Source organism: Aythya ferina (assembly GCF_964211825.1).
Source record: "Aythya ferina genome assembly, chromosome: 4".
NCBI lineage: Eukaryota > Metazoa > Chordata > Aves > Anseriformes > Anatidae > Aythya > Aythya ferina.
Window position 1 is genome coordinate 2005227 of NC_140300.1, and position 18644 is coordinate 2023870.

At 60.0% G+C, this 18644-nt stretch overlaps 1 protein-coding gene across 1 annotated transcript; it reads right to left on the reverse strand.

The window, feature by feature from the left end:
* Window positions 1-327: 327 nt before the first annotated feature.
* Window positions 328-16666, reverse strand: FBXO41 (F-box protein 41). The gene is made up of 13 exons (XM_084517736.1): window positions 16130-16666; window positions 12500-13428; window positions 10316-10544; window positions 9926-10005; window positions 9517-9827; window positions 9106-9347; window positions 8771-8886; window positions 8389-8541; window positions 6873-6968; window positions 6101-6219; window positions 5744-5902; window positions 5326-5441; window positions 328-4368 (listed from the first exon to the last, which is right to left on the reverse strand). Exons 2-13 carry the CDS (start codon window positions 13219-13221, stop codon window positions 4306-4308), a joined length of 2406 nt encoding a protein of 801 aa, XP_084373862.1. The 5' UTR covers window positions 13222-13428; window positions 16130-16666; the 3' UTR covers window positions 328-4305.
* Window positions 16667-18644: the final 1978 nt, after the last annotated feature.

The window sequence follows — 18644 nt, forward strand, 5'->3', positions numbered from 1 at the left end:
AGACTAAAATAGAGCTAGATTTATCGAGAGTGTTTAAAAAAATAACTGAGGAGGCAAACTCGATACCTTTTGGGAAGAGGGGAGGGGGTCACTGTACAGAGCGCCTCGGGGCTGAGCTTCTGCTGGAGCAGGCACCAAGAGAAGCGTTGTAGGGCAACGATTGCCATGGGGGACGTGTGTCTGTCCCTCGGGGAGCCCGTCTGTCTGTCCATCCGTCCGTCCGCTGATTATCTCGAAGCAAATGTGTGCTGACCCCACAGCCACCCCGCCCGCCCCCCAACCATTGCACCCGCTTGGCCCCGGCCCCAGCCCGGATCCTGCCCCCTCGGGGCTGGGTCCTGGAGGCTGGCTCAGAAAATCCCGTTTGATTTTCCTGCTTTTTTTTTTTTTTTTTTTTTATTTCCCCTCTCCTTGCTGCTGTGCAGCACCGAGGGGTTTGCAGCAGCTTCTCCTCCCGCTGGCAGGGCCGGCCGAGCATCGCCCCCCTCACCCTACACCACGCTTTGGTTGCAACAAACCATTTCCAGCTGCTGAAATCACCCTGCTCCCCGCTTTTTTATTTTATTATTATTATTATTTTTTAAAGCATGTTGTCATTTGGCACCAATTCCCAACCGCTTTTGCTCCACCCGAACCTGCAGGTTTTCAACCCAAAAGGAGAGGCTGGAGCCACGTGCCAGCTCCCAGTTGGGGCTGGCTTCATCGTGGCTCCTCTTAGAGCCGAGGGAAACCTCTCATTGTCTGCTCTGAGAAGAGCCTAAGAGCCTTTATCAACATTTTTCACATATTTTGCTTGTTTTTTGTTCTTTTGAACCTAATTCAGAGCCTTTCGGCTGTGTAAGACCTGGCCTTGCCCGTGCCTTGGGTGGCAGCCGGGGCTGTGACCCCATGGTGACATTTGGGATATTTTTCCCTTGCCATCCGCCTCGCTTGCTGGATAAATCGAAATCCTCCTTGGATGGAGCCAACAGGGGGCTTTTCTCCTCTCCTGGAGAAAAAAACCCCAACAGACGAGGGAGGGAGGCAGAAAAAAACATGGATTTGGGGTGAGTTTGGCCCCCGAGCTGGCTTTTGCTGGTGTTATTCCTCTTGATGCCCCTGCCCAGCACCGGGGTTCAAGAGAAGGGGAACGCTGCTAACGTTGGCCATGGGACAACTTTGGGCAAGCTCGCTAGAAAAGGAAGAAATCCCCCAAAACGGGTCCTGTGGGAAGCCACCACAACCCCAAAAGAAAGCTGCTCGCCCCTGGAGCTTTGGCTGGGGATTGTCATCGCAGAGCCCCAGTGGGGCTTCTCTAGGGTCTGGTATGGGGTTGAGCTCACGCTACAGCAGTCCCTTCCCTGCCGGCACCCTAAAGCGCCGCGTGGTTTTGGGGTGTTCCCGGGGGATTTGGGATTTTTGGTCTCCATCGTTTCCAGAGGGATTGGGGCTGAAGCCCCATGACCGAGAGAAGCGTCACTGAGCACCCATGGGGGGAAAAAGAGGGTGGGTGATGGGGGCTGCGGGGCACCCGGTGGCACCGTGCCCGTGGGACTGGGAGCCAGCAGGGAAACCATCACCGAGACGCCGTTAATGAGCTTGTTGCCATTAACAACTCAGCAATTAGGAGCCCCCGGGAGGGCTGCGGGGATGCAGGGCTCTCATTACCACCAAGCCCACGTCACTCCATGGCAGATGCCTTCATCCCTGGCTGAGGAAGAGGAGGAGGAGGAGGAAGGGATGTGTCCAAGCCCAGGCATTGAAAAGAAAAAGGGGAAAAAAAACCCCTCACGTTCCATCTTCAGAGCCTTGAACCCACTCAAGGCCTCGTGTCCTCATGGGATTTTGTAAAAAAAGGGGCTTTGCCAAGCCAGAAATTGGACTTTTGGGGAGTGCCCCGAGGGGAGGCAGCTGGTTTGGTGTGGTCCCGGTGACGCACCGAAGCACCGATTTGGGGAACAGGGATGTCACACAAAGCCAAACCACCCAACGATGCCCCACAGCACCATGTCCACAAGCCAAAATGTGCACCGGCAACACCAGCAGCCACTCAGGTGGGCACCGAAGGTCTCTCCAAGTCCTCAACATCTCCCCAGCCTCTCCCCAGCCCCATTCCCACAGCCTCCAGGAGCCAGCAGGGTCCAGCAGCACATCGGGGCAGCCACCTTCAGCCTCAGGCCACGACTCTCCGACACGATAGTCTTTAAGCATAGAGTGTATAAACATGCTGAATATATAATTTTCCTTTAAAACCTCTTTTTTTTTTTTCCTTCTTTTTTTTTTTTTTTAATAGAAATAAATACTTACTTTGTTTCTTTGAAGGGAATTTCACAAGTCTCTGCGCCGTTTCCCATGGGGACGTCCCCACCAGGGCCACCACGCTTGTGGGATGGTGACAACAGCGGCACACGGGGCCGGGGGCTGTGGCTTTGATGGGTGTTTTTTTTTTTTTTTTTTGCTGGTGGGGGCACCCCTCGCTCCTTGTGCCCCCGTTTCTGCGTGTCCCAGCCTCTCCGGGGTGGAGGTAACCCATGGTGGGAGCTTGTCCCCAGGACGTGGTGGTTTCTCGCAGGCAATTTTTGGGGATCCCGCACTCAGTGCGCACGGGGAGTCAGCGGGGGGGTGGAGGTGCTTCACGTCGGGGGTTATGGCCAAAAAAAAGGCACACGACCCTACCCTGCTTCGGAGGAGAGAGCGGAGATGGGATGAGGAGGGGACGAAATGGTCTTATGGGGTCGGAGAACCAGGAGTTGCCTCCACCCCGCCGTCGGCCTCGGTGATTTGGGTGCTTTCCGTTGGGGTCCCCATGGGTTTCCAGCGTGGTCGGAGCTCCTGGCTGAGGTCAGTGGTGTGGATAGGGAAGGCGGTACTGGGATGGGCCTGCGGTCTCCTCCATCCCAAGGGGATGCTCGGTGGCAGCCCAGCACCCTGGTAGGGCTGGAGGAAGGGGAGATGCTTGGGAAGAGCCGGCTCGTCTCAGCCCCGCATGCACCATGGGTTGCCCCGTTGGCCAACAGGCACCAAAACCTTCAACGGTGGCCCAGAAGAAGACAAATCCTTCCCAAATCTGCTCTTCCCAGTTGGCTCCTCTCGGCATAAGGCGTGGGGTCCAAGCACACCTGGTTGGGGCCGTGGATAAGGGCACCGGGTCCCTGCTGTGGGCAGTGCTGTGACGGGGGTCCCCTGGGGTCTTCTCTTAGGGCTGAGGATGGAGATGCTTGACCCTGCTGGAAGCCTTTCAAGAACCTTCTCCTTTGGAAAAAAGAAGGGGGTTTGGGGGCTGATGCCATTGCAGGAAGGAGAGAGCCAGAAGAACAAAAGCAGAGCTAGAAAAGAAGCGGTGGATGGAGATAGGGGCTCTACCAGGGCAGTTGGGCTGGTGCTTCCTCCAGCTGCTTTGGATTTGGGGTTGATTTGGCCTGGGTTTCTCCTTCAGGCTGCTGGGGATGGTGAGGAGAGGACAGATTTGGGTGTCCTGTGCCAGTCCCTCTCTCCACGCAGGACAACTGGCTCCAGAAGGAGCTCGGGTGGGTGGTCAGCACTGGTGGGGATGGGAGCATGACCCCTGTATCCTGGTGGGCGAGGACATTGGGGCTGGTTTATTGCCTTGGCAGGGAGGGCTGGGTGCAGGGGGCACGAGGCTGGAGGCCTCTGGACGAGCAGCCTTCTCCTGGTGTCCTCCAGACGCAGCTGTGCTGTGCTTGTGCTGTCGTGGCTGCTGGTTTCTGGGCAGCGTTGACCCAACTTTGGGTTTTCTGTCACAGAAATGTGATGAAAGCGAGCAGAGGACGGACCCAGCCCTCCTCCACCAGCCCACGGAGGGGACAGGATGGTCTGGGGGTGACCCACGGGGCCCGGCGCTCTGTGAAGGGCCCAAGGGGGTGGTGGCCTGAGCCATCCTCAGCTCCCACACCAACAAAAGGCCAAAATAAAACCAAAAACAAAATAAATAACCCCCCCTCAAAACAAAAAAAGAGTTCAAAAGAAAAAGACATTCCCCAAACAAGGATCCTTGGCGATGAGCAGCCGCGGGGTTCGAAGCCGTCTTCCCTCCGGGGAAACAGCACGGGCCTGCCCCTTTGGGCAGCTGAAAAATTCCCCTAAGTAGCACCTTCTGGCCCGCCACACGGCCATGGAGCCGGCCACGGGGCGAGCACAGGCTGCTCACTAAGGCCTGGAGAGTTTTGGGTTTTATTATTATTTTTTTTTTGTGCATGTGGCCGGCGTCTCCGGGCTCCAGGAGCGCGGCGGGCTTGGGTTCGGTTGTGCGGGGCCTCAGGCTCCGCCGGGCGGGTGAGGGAATGTGCTTGGTGGGTCCCTGAAGGTCTAGCAGCCTCCTTCCACCTTGATGTGTAAGATCTTGGAGAAGCCGGGTCTTTTCCTCAGGGCCTGGAGGAGGAGCAGGGAGCGGGGTTGGGGTGGGATGTGGCAGGCCCCGCCGCCCCTAAGGGGCCGGTGAGGGAAAAGGGGAGAAGACCTCGTGTCCTAGCCATGGGAAGGGGTCTGCCCTGGTGCCACCCCACCACCCACACCCCGTGGGGATTTGGGTCCCTTGTGGGACTGCCTCAACGCCCCTGAAGCCAGCTCTGGGGTTGGGTTCTGCTTGGTTTAAGGCACCTTCTCCAGGGGGCAGCGATACTTAGGGGCAGGCGACATCAACAGGGAGCCATTTGCGTGGTGGTGGGCAAGGAGGGGGACTCCAAAACTCCTCTCAAGGTGTCCCCGAGCTCAGGGGTGGATGTGGGTCTGGGTCTCTGCCCCCTGGTGCTCCTGTGCCAGGGATAAGCAGTGCAGGAGCCATATGAGACGTGTGGCCCCATCTGGGTGTGCTGGTGGGCCTCCATCCGCACCTCCTGCCCTGCATCCCACAGGCGTTTCACCTTGTGCCCAGCCCTCTGCAGGATGAAGGCAACCAGAGGATGAAGAGAAGTGGAAGAACCTCTCTTTTTCCTCTTTTTTTCCCTTGGGCATGGGTGGAGACATCTGCTTTGGAGACCTTGCCCAGACCCAGGACAGCCCAGACCTTGCCGAGCATCACAAACCAAGTTCTGCAGCACCGTGTAACTGAAATTACCCCCATTTCTCCTTTTATGGGTCGATTTTAACTGATTTTACAGAGATAGGATCTTAAGTTGTGCTGGGGGGGTGGAATTAACAGCCCTTTCCTGTCCTCGAGGGACAAACTTGCAGAGCAGCAGAAGGATTAAGGCAGTGGGAAGGAACTGCAGCATGCTAGATCTTGTTTTAGCCTTTGGGACTTGGGTCCGAACCAGAGTAAATCTTCAGGATGTCCCCCAGAGAGCCAAAATGTTTTTCACTGGGTGACCCGGGACCATCACCCCTTACCTGGAGCTTGTTCACCATTTCTTCAAACATCTTCTTGGCCTCAGGGCTGTGGGGCTCCTTGAAGTAGTCCACGATGCCCACCTGCACGACGATGGACTTCAGGTTCCGGCACACACCTGGGGGCAGAGACACCCCATAACTGGTGGGAACAGCCTCCCTACGGCTGGGATTGGCCCTACAACCCATCCTGTGCCCCTCACAGCTTCAATATTTGGGAAAACCTCATCCTGATGACGGAGGAGACCCACTCTTGGTGACCAAGCCTTCCACAGGGAGGATGGTGGTCTACAAGAGGTCCCAGCACCTTGTGGTGTCGGTGGCGTGTTCCTGCTGGTGGGACTGGCTGGAACGGTCTGCTTTATGGATTTGTGGTGGCATTTTGGTCAGCGGATGATGTTATGACCCAGTGACTACTCACTGTTGAAGTGCAGCAGGGCTTTGGGGGTGACCGGCGTGGAGGTCAGCACCAGCATCTCCAGCCCCTTCAGCCCCTCGCGACACATCTCAGCTGCCACCTCCTGGTTGATCTCCGCCACGTGGTCCAGCTCCAGGACCTGCAGCCTCATGCAGTTTCGGGCTGGAAGGACAAAGAGCCCACGGTCAGCAGCCCCAGGAAGGGATGGGGACATCCAACACCACCGGGATGGTGGGAAGAAGGGTTGGGGCAAGGAGGAGCAGCATCCACCCGTGGTCCTCGGGGATCCGTGGGGTGGATTCATGCCCTGAGATCACCCAAGGGTCCTTCTCCCTGTCCCCTGGGAGGAGAAGCACCTACCTAAGGAGGCCAGTCCCTGGACACCACAGCCTGCCCCTCCGATGCCCAGCGCCCGCAGGTGAGGCCAGCACCGGCCGATCATCTGAAGGCAGCGGTTGCTGAAACGCGTTGGCTGCTGGCTGGGGAGAAGAAGAAGAAGAAAGAAGAGCTGGGGAGGGCTGGCAGAAAAGCTCACCTCCCACCACGAGCGTCCCTGCGGGTGGCGTGGCCACGCTGGCAGGAGGTGGCCCCAGGGCAGATGTCTCCATCGGAGCAGCTACCCTGGGCTGAGCAGGAACCAGGAGATCCTACAACCGGGACAGTTCAGGAGCCAGGAGTTCCTACAACCAGGGCAGAGCAGGAACATGCACTCAGCGGAGTCCCTCTGCCCCAGATCCTTCCCCTTTGGAGGTCCGAGCTCTGTTGCCTGCAGCGATCGAACTAGCAGCAGGTGGAGAAGCCTACATGCCACTTGAGGTGTTCCCCAGGGAAGAAATAAGTCATCAGGGATAAATGTCATGTTCAGTGCCATAAGTCATGTTCAGTGTCACCACCAGAGCTATCACAGACCCCATTTGGGGTCTGGCAGTCTCCCCAGAGGCATTCCTGGCTGGCAGGGAGGTTCCCACACCCAGCATCTCCCTTTTTTTTTGCAGCCAGGGATGGGGCTGAGCTCCTGGTCCCCCAGGATCCAGCTCCCAGGGATCCCACAAGAAAATGTGGACCTGAGACCCGACTTCCTTCCAGCCCCCGTGCTCAGCCTGGCTCCTTCCAGCCTCAGCAGGACCCTTACCATGGGTGCAGAGGTGCGACCTGGAGGGAGATGATGTCCCTGCAGCCTGCTCCGAGGGCCCAGATGACTTCATGACCCACGGGGTCCGTAGAGCTCCTGGAATGACACAGGGGACATGTGGGGGGCTGCTCCCACTGCATACAGCCTGCAGCTCGCCCAGGAACCACCACCCACACATTTAAGGAGGCTGAAGGCATTTCCATCAGGAACTGGGCTTACAGACACGTAATATCTAGAAAAATAGAAGGCGAGGTGAGGCTGAGGCTGGATTTGGAGGTGAGGCTGATGGTGGAAGGCGAGGTTGAAGGCTGAAGTCTTCCAAAACAAGGTGGCACATCAGCCGCGTGGTGCTCAGGTGCTTGGATGGGCGCAAGGGGTTGAACTGGGACTGCCCATGCAGGGCAAACATTACGCCCCTGCAGATCCCACTGGGATGGTTTCACAAATACCTCCCCACCCGGTATTTGTGCCATGCCACGGGCTCAGGGGTGCTCCCACTGACACCCGTGGCTCCCTGAAGCAAAGCAGCGCAGCAGCGATGTCAGGGATCGCTGTCCCGAGGCCACCAGCTCGTGCTGAGGTCTCCAGCCACGTCCCTGCACTGATCCCTGCTGAGGGCTGAGGCTTCCTAACTCCAAATGACCTACTTCGAAACTTCAGGCGAGCCTAAAAATAAGCGAGGGGGTGTTATCGTGACCGTTTCACACATCTGCACTGAAGGTGCTTGCCGAGAGCCCCCTGGGCGTGCGCTGGGTTAATTGGGCATGAGTCAGAGTCACAGGTTGGCCATGTGCCCTCGAAGGGCTGGTGGCCGAGTCCTCGCAGTGTGGGGTCCCCGCAGCAGCCAAGAACTTGGTACAACTTGTGGGGTTGCCCCGGGCACACTTGCCCAACCCAAGAGTCTCTCCATCCTATGTGGGATGAGGAGACCCAGTGCCTGAAGGTGATGTGGGGTGCTGAGCCTGAGTGGTTCCTACAGGAGGCAGTGGAGTAAAATGGAGCAAAGATCCTCCCTAAGTGGATAGGAAAACTAAATCCTGTCTCCACAGGAGGCAGAGCCTCCTCGGGAGGTGGCCAAGGTGCAGGAGCAGCCCCTGAGCTCCTCCAGGACCTGGGCACGGTCCCAGGGTTCGTGTCCTTGCCCTTGGGTATTCACGGTGGGTTTTGGTGATTCCCTAGCACACCAGTCCTTGTATCCAGCACGGGGGGACCCTGAGGGCTCTGCTCCCGACTAGGAGCCCTCAGCAGGCAGTGACAGGCAGGCAGAACCCCACCGGGACCCTGTTTTGGTGCCCCTCTCCTCCTTTGCCCTTCTCTAACATCAAGCAGCATCCCTGCACCAAAACCCCAGACACACTTCCAGCTGGAAACGGGCCAGCAAGGGAAACGCCAACTTGGGAACACGCCAGAAGAGGATGAAGCTTGCAAGAAGAGCTTGAATTGCTCCTTGGGGACACAGGGGATGGTGACGGGCACCAGAGGGGTCCCAAAGATGTTCCCCACGAGCTGCCCTTACCTGTAGGTGACGGCCTGCAGGGCCCGGCAGTAGCAGCTGGCCAGCCAGAGCGAGCGGTCGGTCAGCACGTTGGGGCAGTGCGAGATGCGGAGGATGAGCAGGTTGCTGCCCGTGGCCTTCAGCAGGGACTCCAGCCCCGCTTCCAGGCAGCCCCTGCGGGGAACGGAGGCAGGATCAGGCACGGGGAACCCTGCTCACGCTCCCTGCAACCACCCCCGATGGGTTAGATCCCCTTGGGGTTGGATGCCGGGTCCCAAAACCCACGGCAGGAGCCAGGGGGGGTGATGAAAGGCCATGAGTGGAAACGGGTCATCGGTGCTCGTGGAGCATCACCATCCCTGGGAGGGTGCTGGGGGGGGTGCCCGGTGCCGCGGGGACTCACCGCGTGCTCTTCATGTAGTCCTCCTTGCTCTCCTTCTTCCCCCGCTGGCGTGGCTTGAGGTTTTGGAGGGTGAGGGAGTGCATCTGGGTGCACCACTGGGACAGCATGGCCAGGAACTGGGGGACAGGGGTGGCTGTCACTGGGGGGGGGGGACTTTGAGTGATGTCCCGTGCCACCCAGCCTTGGCTATCTGGGGCAGGGCTGTGCACACCCCACCGCACACGCACACACACACAATCCTTTTTTTTTTCATGCACAAACATAGCCAGAATGATGTGAAAATGCACGTGCAGGAGTGAATCCGTGTGTGTGTGCCCTCACCCCTGTCCCCGTACCTTGGAGGAGACCCTGGCGTTCTCCAGCAGCACCCGCGTCCACACGGCCGGGTGCCGGGCCACGAATTTCCAGTCCTTGCACACCTCGGCCGCCCGCAGCAGGGTCTTGGTGTCCAGGTAGGTGAAGATGCAGAAGAGTGCTGCCCTCATCTTGAGGATCTCGGGGCTGATCACCTCGCTGGAGTGCCCGGGGCTGCCCCTCTCCAGCCGGCCCCCCTTGCACATAGCCCCCTCGGACCTGGCTGTGGGACGTGTGCCGTCAGCACCGCCAGCAAGCCGGGGAAGGGATGCTCCTTTCGGAGACGGGGGAAAGGAAAAAGGCAACCCAAAACCTCCACGCACCACGGTGGTGGCATCCCTGTCCCCCACCTCACTCCCTCCCCATCCTTGATCCCCCCAGAATGGTCTCACCAGTCAGCCTGCAGCTACCGGGGTGCCGGGACGCGGCGATGCCGGGCACCTCCGGGTCCCAACCTTCAGCCTCCGACTCGGTGGTTCGGGACCCTACATCGGAGACGTCTCCCTCCTCGCCCTCGGTGCTGTTGCGGTAGGGCCGGCGGTGCCAATTTTGGATGGCCTGGCGCCGCAGCCCCGAGCCCCGGCCGCCGTCCCGCGCCGCGTAGGGGTGCCCGTCGGCGGTGTCGTCGGTGGGGCACGGCTCCGCGCTGTCGCTGTCGTAGCAGCCCGAGCTCTGCGACACCGCTTTCGCCCTGCTCGAGGCCCTGGGGGGATGGAGGTGTCCAACCTCAGGCCCTGCCACAGGAATCTCCTTCCCGTGGGTGCCTCCCGTCCCGTTAAAATCCCAAATGGGCACACTCACCCGGTGCTGGAGGAGGAGCGCTGGTTGGGGATGGCGTAGGGGCCGTGCACGGCCGGCCCTGGTCCTGGGTGCCGCTCTCTCTGTGGGGAGAGGGGATGTGAGGAGCCAACGTGGAGAAACCCATTGGATGTGGGGAATGCAGGTAGACATCCCCCATCACCACTGATATTTCGGGCCATACCCACACGGGATGCAGAATTACACCCCCAGCATCACCCCCGCACCTCACCCACCGCGTGGCACCCGGACACCAACCAAGACCCTTTGGGAACCCCCTCGCCAGCGTCACCCACGTCCCAAAACGGTGTCCCCGCGTCCCCGCTCAACCCTTTTGCAGCCACCCCAGAAACCACGCGAGCTCTCGCTCCCAAATATGTGGGGTGCCCGTGCCTGTGCCCGTGCCGGTACCGGTCGGCCGATGGCCTTGGCGCCCGGCGTGCCGCAGCGACCCAGGCTGCCGTTCGGGGTGGTGCCGCAGCTGCTGCTGATGATCTGGAGCTGCTTCTCGGCGCGGTCCGCCCGGTCCAGCAGCTCCTCGATGAAGTGCTGGAGGCGCACCTTGGCGTTGGCCTCGCGGGCGGCCGTCTCCTTCAGGAACTGGTCGATCTGCAGCACCTCCCTGCGCGGAGGTGGGACAGGGAGAGGTGGCAGCTGGGCAGGGATGCTCGTGCGCATCCCCAGTCCATCATCAGCCTCGTTTTGGGGGGTCTCCCAGCCCGGATGGTTCCACATTTGGGAACAATGGGGACGCAGGATGGATGCAGCCACTTATTTTTGGTGGGGATGGTGTCTCCAGCACCTTTTCTAGAAGGCACCCTCGCTACCAGGACTGGGGTGAGGCCCCCGGGCATGGCAGAGCAGAGGGAGGAGGACGATGATGCTGAAGGATTACAGAGGGGCAGATTTAAGGGAATGAACCCAAGGACAGCCTGAACGCTTAAACCCCACTCAGCTCCATATCCCATATCACCTTCAGCTCCTTCATTAATGTATTAATTAACAGTTCAGAGCCTTGAGCCTCTGGATGCGTCCTGGCAAGGGGTTTGCTGTGCTGAGGCACCGCGATGTTGTCCCCGACACGCAGCGTGCACGGTGACCTGCTCTCACCCCACACGTGCGTGAACCCAGGCACGCACACCACTGCTGACTTCATCCGATTCCCCAAAAATGCGTGTGGATACGCACAGGCACACTCAGCCTTCACAGCCCCATGAGCACGTGTGTCCCATAAACACGTGCATGGGGCATGCAACCCTGCAAACGCGCCCGTCCCACGACCGCACGCTTGCACACCCAGGCACACGCACCCCACGCCCACCCACAGGAGCATCACACCCACGTGCAGAGCCGCTCTTACGTGCCAAAGCACCATGGAAACGCAAAAAAAAAAAAAAAAAAGAAAGAAAGAAAAAGCAGCCTGGTACACACACACACACAGCGTGCACACCCGTGAACACGCACACCCAGACACACCCAGCTGCGTGCACACCGATGGCTCCCCGAAATCCCCCCGCCATAAATGCACAGATGATGGTGCACACATGGATACACACTCACAAAACCACCCTCACACTGACAGCTGCACAACCACAGCTCTGTGCTCCTGCCCTGTGCACACCCAGCCTTGCACACCCGGCTGCACGCATGCCCTGGAGTGCAAAGGGGAAGGAGAGGGAGGAGGAGGCAGCCCACAGCGATGCCATTCATGCTGTCGGTTATTACTGCCCTTTAATTACCAACTAATTGCCCCCAAACCTGCCATTTGCAGGGGGAGCTCGCCGGTAATAATTTGGGAAGGCTCCCGGCGAGGGATCCCTGAGATTTGGAAGGCAAATGGGGCGCTGGCACGCGGCCAGCAGCGTAAGGGGATGCTGATGGTTATCTCCTGCCTCTCTCATTCCCGTGGACCGAGTGGAAAAACTCCCCTGGCAAAGCCAACGGAGCCGAGGTGCCATAAACCTCCCCGTGCCCATGGCTGCAGGGAACAAACATCACCGGCCACGGCTCTTGGGTGTCACCAGGCACAGGGGCTGGGTGCAGATTTAGCCTGCAACCTCCACACCTTGTGATGAAGCCTGACTGGAAATATTAATTTAAGCTGGGAGGGGCGTGGAGAATCGTAAAAATGGCAACACATTATTATTATTATTATTATTTTGCTATGAATTCCTTTTTTAACCCTGCTTTTCACAGGGGCTTCTGTGAGCCCCAGCCTGCTGCCAGCTCATGGTCTGTCCCCGGAGGAGTTGGGGGATTTATGGGGATGGTGGATGGGTAGGAGGGCTTCTCTAGGGAGATTTAGATCCACCAGCACCCTGTTCCTCAGCCTGATGGCCATGAGCATCCCCAGCTTGGCCATGCCATGGGTCACTGGTGGCTCTGGGGTGGCCTGACGTGCCGTGGCAGCTTGGTCACGGACACGGAGGAGCTCAAGTGTAAGTGGGATAAGAAGCAAACCATGACGAGTGATGATGCCAAGGGGCTTGCGCAAAAGGGTTTGGTGACAGCATCGGGCTCATCCCCGGGGTTTATGTCCCCCCACCCCACTGCAAGAAGGAGGAACAAAGGACTCACTGCTGCTTGCGGGTGAGCTCCTGCTCCTTCTGCACCAGGTCCTGCTTGAGGGAGGCCAGCATCTCCACGCTGACGTCCACCTGGCGGGACAGCTCGGACGCCCGGTCCTCCAGCTCCTGCTTCTCGCGGCTGAGCCGCAGGCTCTCCTGCTTGGCTTTCTCCAGCTCCGAGCTCTTGCGGTCCAGCTCCACCTGGAGCCGGCCGACCTGCGAGGCGATCTTCTGCTCCACCTCCTCCGTCAGCTTCTCCAGCCGCTTGTCCACCTCCAGCTTCTCGAAGGCGCGGATTTTCAGCCGGGCCAGCCCTTCCTCGTAGGCAGCGTCCATCGCGGCCGGCGGCGTGGGGGCCGGCGCCACGGCTTTGCCCCGGGTGAAGATCTCGGTCAGGGGGATTTCGATCTCGTGGACATAGCGGGGCGAGGGGGAGGAGGACGGGGCCGGTTCCAGCTCCTCGGCGGGGACGAGGTCGCAGGAGAAGCGCTGCTCCTTGCCTTGGAAGGAGGTGCTCTCAAAGTAGTCCCGCCGGGCGGCCGGCGTCAGCAGCGCCCCGTCGGCGGCCAGGGGGAAGACGGCGGCATCGCAGATGCTGTTGGTCTTGGAGAGGACGTAGAGGGTCTCGTAGGTGTGGTTGTACTCCAGGTGAGCCCGCAGCGAGGAGAGGCTGCGGAAACGTTTGTGCTCCCCGCACCGCGGACACCGGTAGGGAAGGTCCAGCGAGGCCATCCCTCAGCTACGCGCCCCGACGCAGGGGAACCGTGCGGCCCCGCTCATGGCGCGGGGCAGACGGACGGGAGGCGCGTAGGATGGGTGGGGGAAGCCCGGATGGTGGGGCCACAACTCCGCTGGGACATGGTGGGGTGGGAGCCCTGGGGTGGGAGAAGGGGTCCGGCAAGTCCTGGGGGGGGCGTCAGCATCGGGTGGTGCTGGGCGCTGGAAGAGAGAGGGGGGTTAGTGACACGGGGATGGCCAGGCCCCAAAAAGTCCTTCCCTGGTCCTTCTTCTTGGCACAACCTTTGGGAAGACCCACAAGCCTTGGGGACGTGATCAGCCTCCTCTTGGGAAAGGTCTGAAAGCCTTGGGAAGGTCCACAACAATTGGGGAGATCCACAACTGTTGTTGGGAAGGTCCACAACCCTTGGGAAGGTCCACAACCCTTGGGAAGGTCCAAAACCCTTGGGAAGATCCACAACCCTTGGGAAGATCTACAACCCTTGGGAAGATCTACAACCCGTGGGAAGATCCACAGACCTTGGGAAAGATCCATGACCCTTGGGAAGATCCACAACCCTTGGGAAGATCCACAGACCTTGGGAAGATCCACACCCCTTGGGAAGGTCTACAACCCTTGGGAAGATCCACAACTCTTGTTGGGAAGATCCATGGCCCTTTGGGGTGGCCCACAACAATTTGGGAGGTGCACAGTCCTTAGGGAGGTTCCCAGCCATAGGGAAGGTGGACAACCCATGGGGAATCTCTGCCCATCAGCCCTGGGCTTGCTGCAGAGGGGTGTCCTGTGCGCTTTCCTGCACAAAGACCATGCAAGGGGCCTCTGTGGTGCCAGGGGTCTCCAGCCCAAGGAGCATCCCCGTGGTTGGATCCCACCTCCTCCCAGCAAAGGGTGACCCAGTCCTGATAGCCCACGTCATGGAATCCCCGAATAATTAAGCCTGGAAAAACCCTCCAGGATCATCTGGCCCAACCAACCCCTACCACCACTGTCACCACTGAACCACGTCCCCCAGGCACCACGTCCAAACCTTCCTTGAACACCCCCAGGGACGGGGACTCCACCACCTCCCTGTCACCCCATCCCTACACCCGACAACTCTATCTGAAAAGAAATTCCTCCTAATTCAGCTGTGGCTCCTCCTAATTCCCGTGGCTGTGATGGGATCACCCCATGGGTGCTGGGCTGTCCACCTCTTCCCTCCTGCTCCTCCTTCCCTCCTGGTCCTCCCAGACCAACCCAAACCCATGGGGGCTTGGCCACAAAGCCCCAAGATGTCCCCAGGGAGGTGGTGTAGGAATGAGACATCTCCAGGGGCCAACTGGGGTCACCTCGTGGCTCCACATCAGGATCCTGCTCCTCATGATTTTTTTTTGACCCCAGGGCTGTGGGACCCCCGAGCTGTGGAGCTGCAGAGGACAAGCTGGCTTCCCCACGCCGTGTTTCCATGGGGACCTGTTTTATCCCCTCCTCACAAACCCTACAAGGTATCGGGGGAAGCAAAACCCTTGGGGAACAGGGCAGGCCAGAGGAAACCGTGATGTTTCCCGCGCAGGGCCGGGAGCACCCAGCTATCTCCTCCTCCTCTCTCGAGGAATTTGGTTTAATTATTTTAGGCTGGCTCCGTGCATCAAGCCGCTGGCCGGGCACGGGATTCCAGCTTGAAAAAAAAAAAAAAACAACACAAAAAAACACCCACGTTTCTGCCCCAAAAGAGACGCCGTGGCTGTTCCCCACCCCAGAGCACCGAGGGCACCCATGGGTGGGAGCAGCCTTGGCTCACCCCTCTGCAAGAGGGCAATTCCCTGCACCCTAAAACCCCTCTGAGCCCCTTTGCACCCCAAAAACCACGGACCTTCAAGAGGGCTAAATCACCACTGATCCCTCCTCCGCCCAGGAGGCTCAGAGCCACCCATATCCCCCGGGGCTCAGCGCACACCTCAAAACCCTTTTTTTTTAGGGAAAAATTACTAAGGGAAAGAAATCCATGCGGAGAATACTAATAAAAAAAGAACACAGATGTGCTGGGTGGATTTACGGGGCTGCCTGGCTGCTCCCGAAGCCGTCTGCTGGCCGGGTTTGTATTTTGGGGTAGTTACAAAACGCATCCATCCTCTCCCCTTCACCCCTCCTGGCTCAGCGCCGGCAGCACAAAGCAGGGCCGGGAGCTCTGGGTTTCCATCGGGTGCCGTGGGGGGATGATAAAGCGCTTTTCTGCTGTAGGGCCGTAGGGCCACGGCATCGTGCTGCTGATATTTGAGGCCTGGATCCCTGCCCGCATCTCCCGGGGTCCCCGATTTGCCTCGCTCGGGATTTTCCAGCCCTAAGCCAGGGCAGGATGCGACCCAGGCGGGTGCGATGCCCACAGCGCCTCGCCCCTCGTCCTGGGTAAAGCCCTAGCTCCAAAAAACCTCTCCTGGTTCCTTCCCCTCACTAGGGACCAGGATTTAGGGTTTGATGCCGCCGTGGCCGCCCTACAAGCCCGCAGCATCCCGAGCCCGGCAGCGCTCGTGGCCACCGGGAGATTGCAGCAGCAGCAGCAAAACCCATCCCTGGGCTGCTACCTCCGATCCATCATGGATCCTTTCTTCGCATTGTTTGGCTTTTTTTTTTTTTTAATAAAAAAATAAAAAATAAAAATTCCCACCTCCCTCCCAATAAAATAAAATTAAATTAAATTAAATAAAATACGGAATTATCAGCAGGCTCCAGGGGGGAGCGGCGGGGAAGGAGGGTGCCGGTCCCCATCCTTCCCCAGCTGGGGCTGCAGTGACAGCACGGGGGGGTGCAGGGCAGCCGGGCCCCCCCGGATCAGGGCACAGCGGGTCCCCTTTTGCCCCCCCATGGCATCAGCTTTGTCCCCAAAACCGGCGGCAGCCCCCCAGGGATCAGCATCCCTCCTACCTGCTCCTCGCTCCTGCGGCCAGGGCAGCATCTCCGCCGCTTCCCCGTCCCCACCGAGCCTCCGGGGGGGAGCAGAGGAAGGGAAGGGGGGGCTCCGAGAGCTCCCACCCGCCCCGGTGCACAAAGGAGGAGGCTTCAGGGCTTGGTCGGGGCGGTGGGAGGAGAGCTGAGGGCTCCCGGCCCCTCGGGCAGCAGCCGGCTCCCTGCGGCCGGCAGCTCCATGGAGAGCCCTGGGGAAGGGCAGAAGGGAAGGGGGAGGGCTGCGGGAGGAGGGGGGAGGCCGGAGGGAGGAGGAGGAGGAGGTGGGTAGAGGCTGAAGGCCCCCGCCGGGGTGGGGAGAGGGGATGCTGGGCACCCCCGGGGCGCTGCGGGGCTCAGGGGGGGCTGCGCATGGCGAAGGGTGGAAGGAGGGAGGGAGGGAGAGGGATGGAGGGAGGGAGAGGGATGGATGGAGGGATGGAGGGAGAGGGAAGGAGGGGAGGGCGAGCGCTGGCAGCCTCCTCCTCCTCCTCCTCCTCCTCCTCCTCCTCCTCCTCCTCCTCCTCCTCCTCCTTCTCCTTTGCAGCCTGAGCCCGGACCGCTCCTCGCTGCCGCTTTCCTCCCGCACAGCTCCCTCTGCCTGTCTCCCCACGAAGCTCCGCCGGGCCTTGCCGCTGCCATGCGGCCTCATCCTGCGCCCCCCCTGCCTGCCATTCCCCTCCTGTGCCCCCCAAATCCATGCCCTTGCCCCTGGCAGCTCCTGCTTGGCATCACCCCGGAGCATCCCCTCCAGGCGTGGGCACCCGCGCGGCTCCTTCCCCACCCGGTCCCGGTCCTGGTCTGGTCCCCGAGCTCCAGGGCTTGGTCCCTGGCTTGGTTCTGATCCAGAACCTGAGAACCTCGGTGTGGTGCTGAGCCAGGTTCCCAAACACCACAGGGTGATCCCCAGCTCTGAGCGCCTTGGCTAGGTCCTTGGTTTCATCCTGAACCAGTCCCCAAACACCCCGCTCCAGTCCCCAGCTGGTCCCCGAACTCCTCAGCTTGGTCCTGATCCTCACCGTGGTCGTGGTCTGGTCCCTGAGCACCTCAGCTTGGTCATGATCCGGTCCCCAAACATCTCATCTTGTCCCCCAGTGGGGTCCTGAGGTGTCCCCTGAGCACCTCAGCTCGGTCCCGATCCTGTCCCCAAGCACCCCTGCGTGGTCCCTGGTGCTGGAGCCGCCCATCACCAAAATATTTCATCATCTCTGGTGGGGACGTGGCTTTGGATGCAGGTGGAGATGGCAGGGACCAGGGTGTTGCCAGCTGGGGGGACAAGTGGCTGTCCCCATCCCCAGGCAGCCCTGGGGTTTGGGGTGCTCCGGCTGGAGCTCTGCCCTCACAGAGCTTTTGGGGCCAGCATCAACAACAGATGCACTTTGGGGTTAATCACGGCCTCGTGTATCTTGCATGGTGTGGAAGGTTCTTGTTATTTTATTCCCCAAGAAAAATGCATTTTTTTCCTGGTGCCCAGGGCCCTCTGCATCCCACGGGGCTTGCAGGTTCGATGGCAGCAGAGGAGAAGGGTGGGATTCCTCACCGCAGGTTTTGGTGTGAATTTGGGGGAGATTGGGGGTGCTGAGCGTTGTTAAAGCAAAACTGGCAGCTGGGGGGACGTGGTGTGTGTCCCCCCCCTGGTGTGGCACTGCAGTTGGTGCCATCAGAGCTCTGATCCTATGGCAAAAACACTCTCAGGGCCAGGTCTGGGGGGATATTTAGGAACTCCCCCTCCTCCAGGTTTCCCTCTGGCCCCTTCCAGCACGTCTGGCCCCATCCCAGCCCTGGAGGCAGCCCCGGGGGACCCCAAGCCCTGTCCCTTCCCCATCTCCCACCCGTGGTGCGTGGCTGCAGGTTCTCCTCCCCAGGGTGTTTTGGGGACAGATCCCTGCTTTTCTGGCCTGGGAGAGGGCAGGAAAACAACCTCAAGCCCTGAGCTCCAAAGAGGTTTTTTTGCTGGGCTGCATTTTTCCCGGTTTCTCCTGGGATTTCTCTTTGTTCCCCCTTTGCCCAAGCCCCGCTGGAGCCGAGGGGACGCTTCCACCCCGCTGCTCACCCCGACACCCCCACCATGTCCGTGCCTCCTTCCCTTCATCCCACCCCAGCCGCGGGGACCTGGCGGGCTGGGGACCTGAGTCTGAGCTGGCTCCGGGGCTCCAAGTAGGACAAATCCCTCCAGGAGCAGGATTTGGCTGCTGCCCAGGGCTGCCCAGCATCCGTGGCCCCGGCACTCCTTGCAAAACAAGCCCAGAGCCACCGTCCTCTTTTCGGGGGCCTTTTTCCCGTTCCATTTGGGGACAGGACCCTTCTCCCGGGACGAGCTGCCCGCCTTGGGGTAAGGGATGAAGCCCACAGGCTCCCCCGCTGATGGATTTTCCCTCCCTGCTAATTATTTGGGCACCTTTTGGCAGCTAAAGGTGAAAACGCAGCAGAAATCCCCTCTGCCGCTGGGCACCGCGCGGTTTCGGCAGGCAGAGAGCGAGCTCAACGAGGCCTCAGA

Coding starts and splice junctions, on each gene's coding strand:
- FBXO41 (XM_084517736.1), bottom strand. CDS start 13,221: ATGGCCTCGCTGGACCTTCCCTACCGGTGTCCGCGGTGCGGGGAGCAC. Junction 6,220..6,872: donor GTCGCACCTCTGCACCCATG/GTAAGGGTCCTG, acceptor TCTTCTCCCCAG/CCAGCAGCCAACGCGTTTCA. Junction 5,442..5,743: donor AGCCCTGCTGCACTTCAACA/GTGAGTAGTCAC, acceptor CTCTGCCCCCAG/GTGTGTGCCGGAACCTGAAG.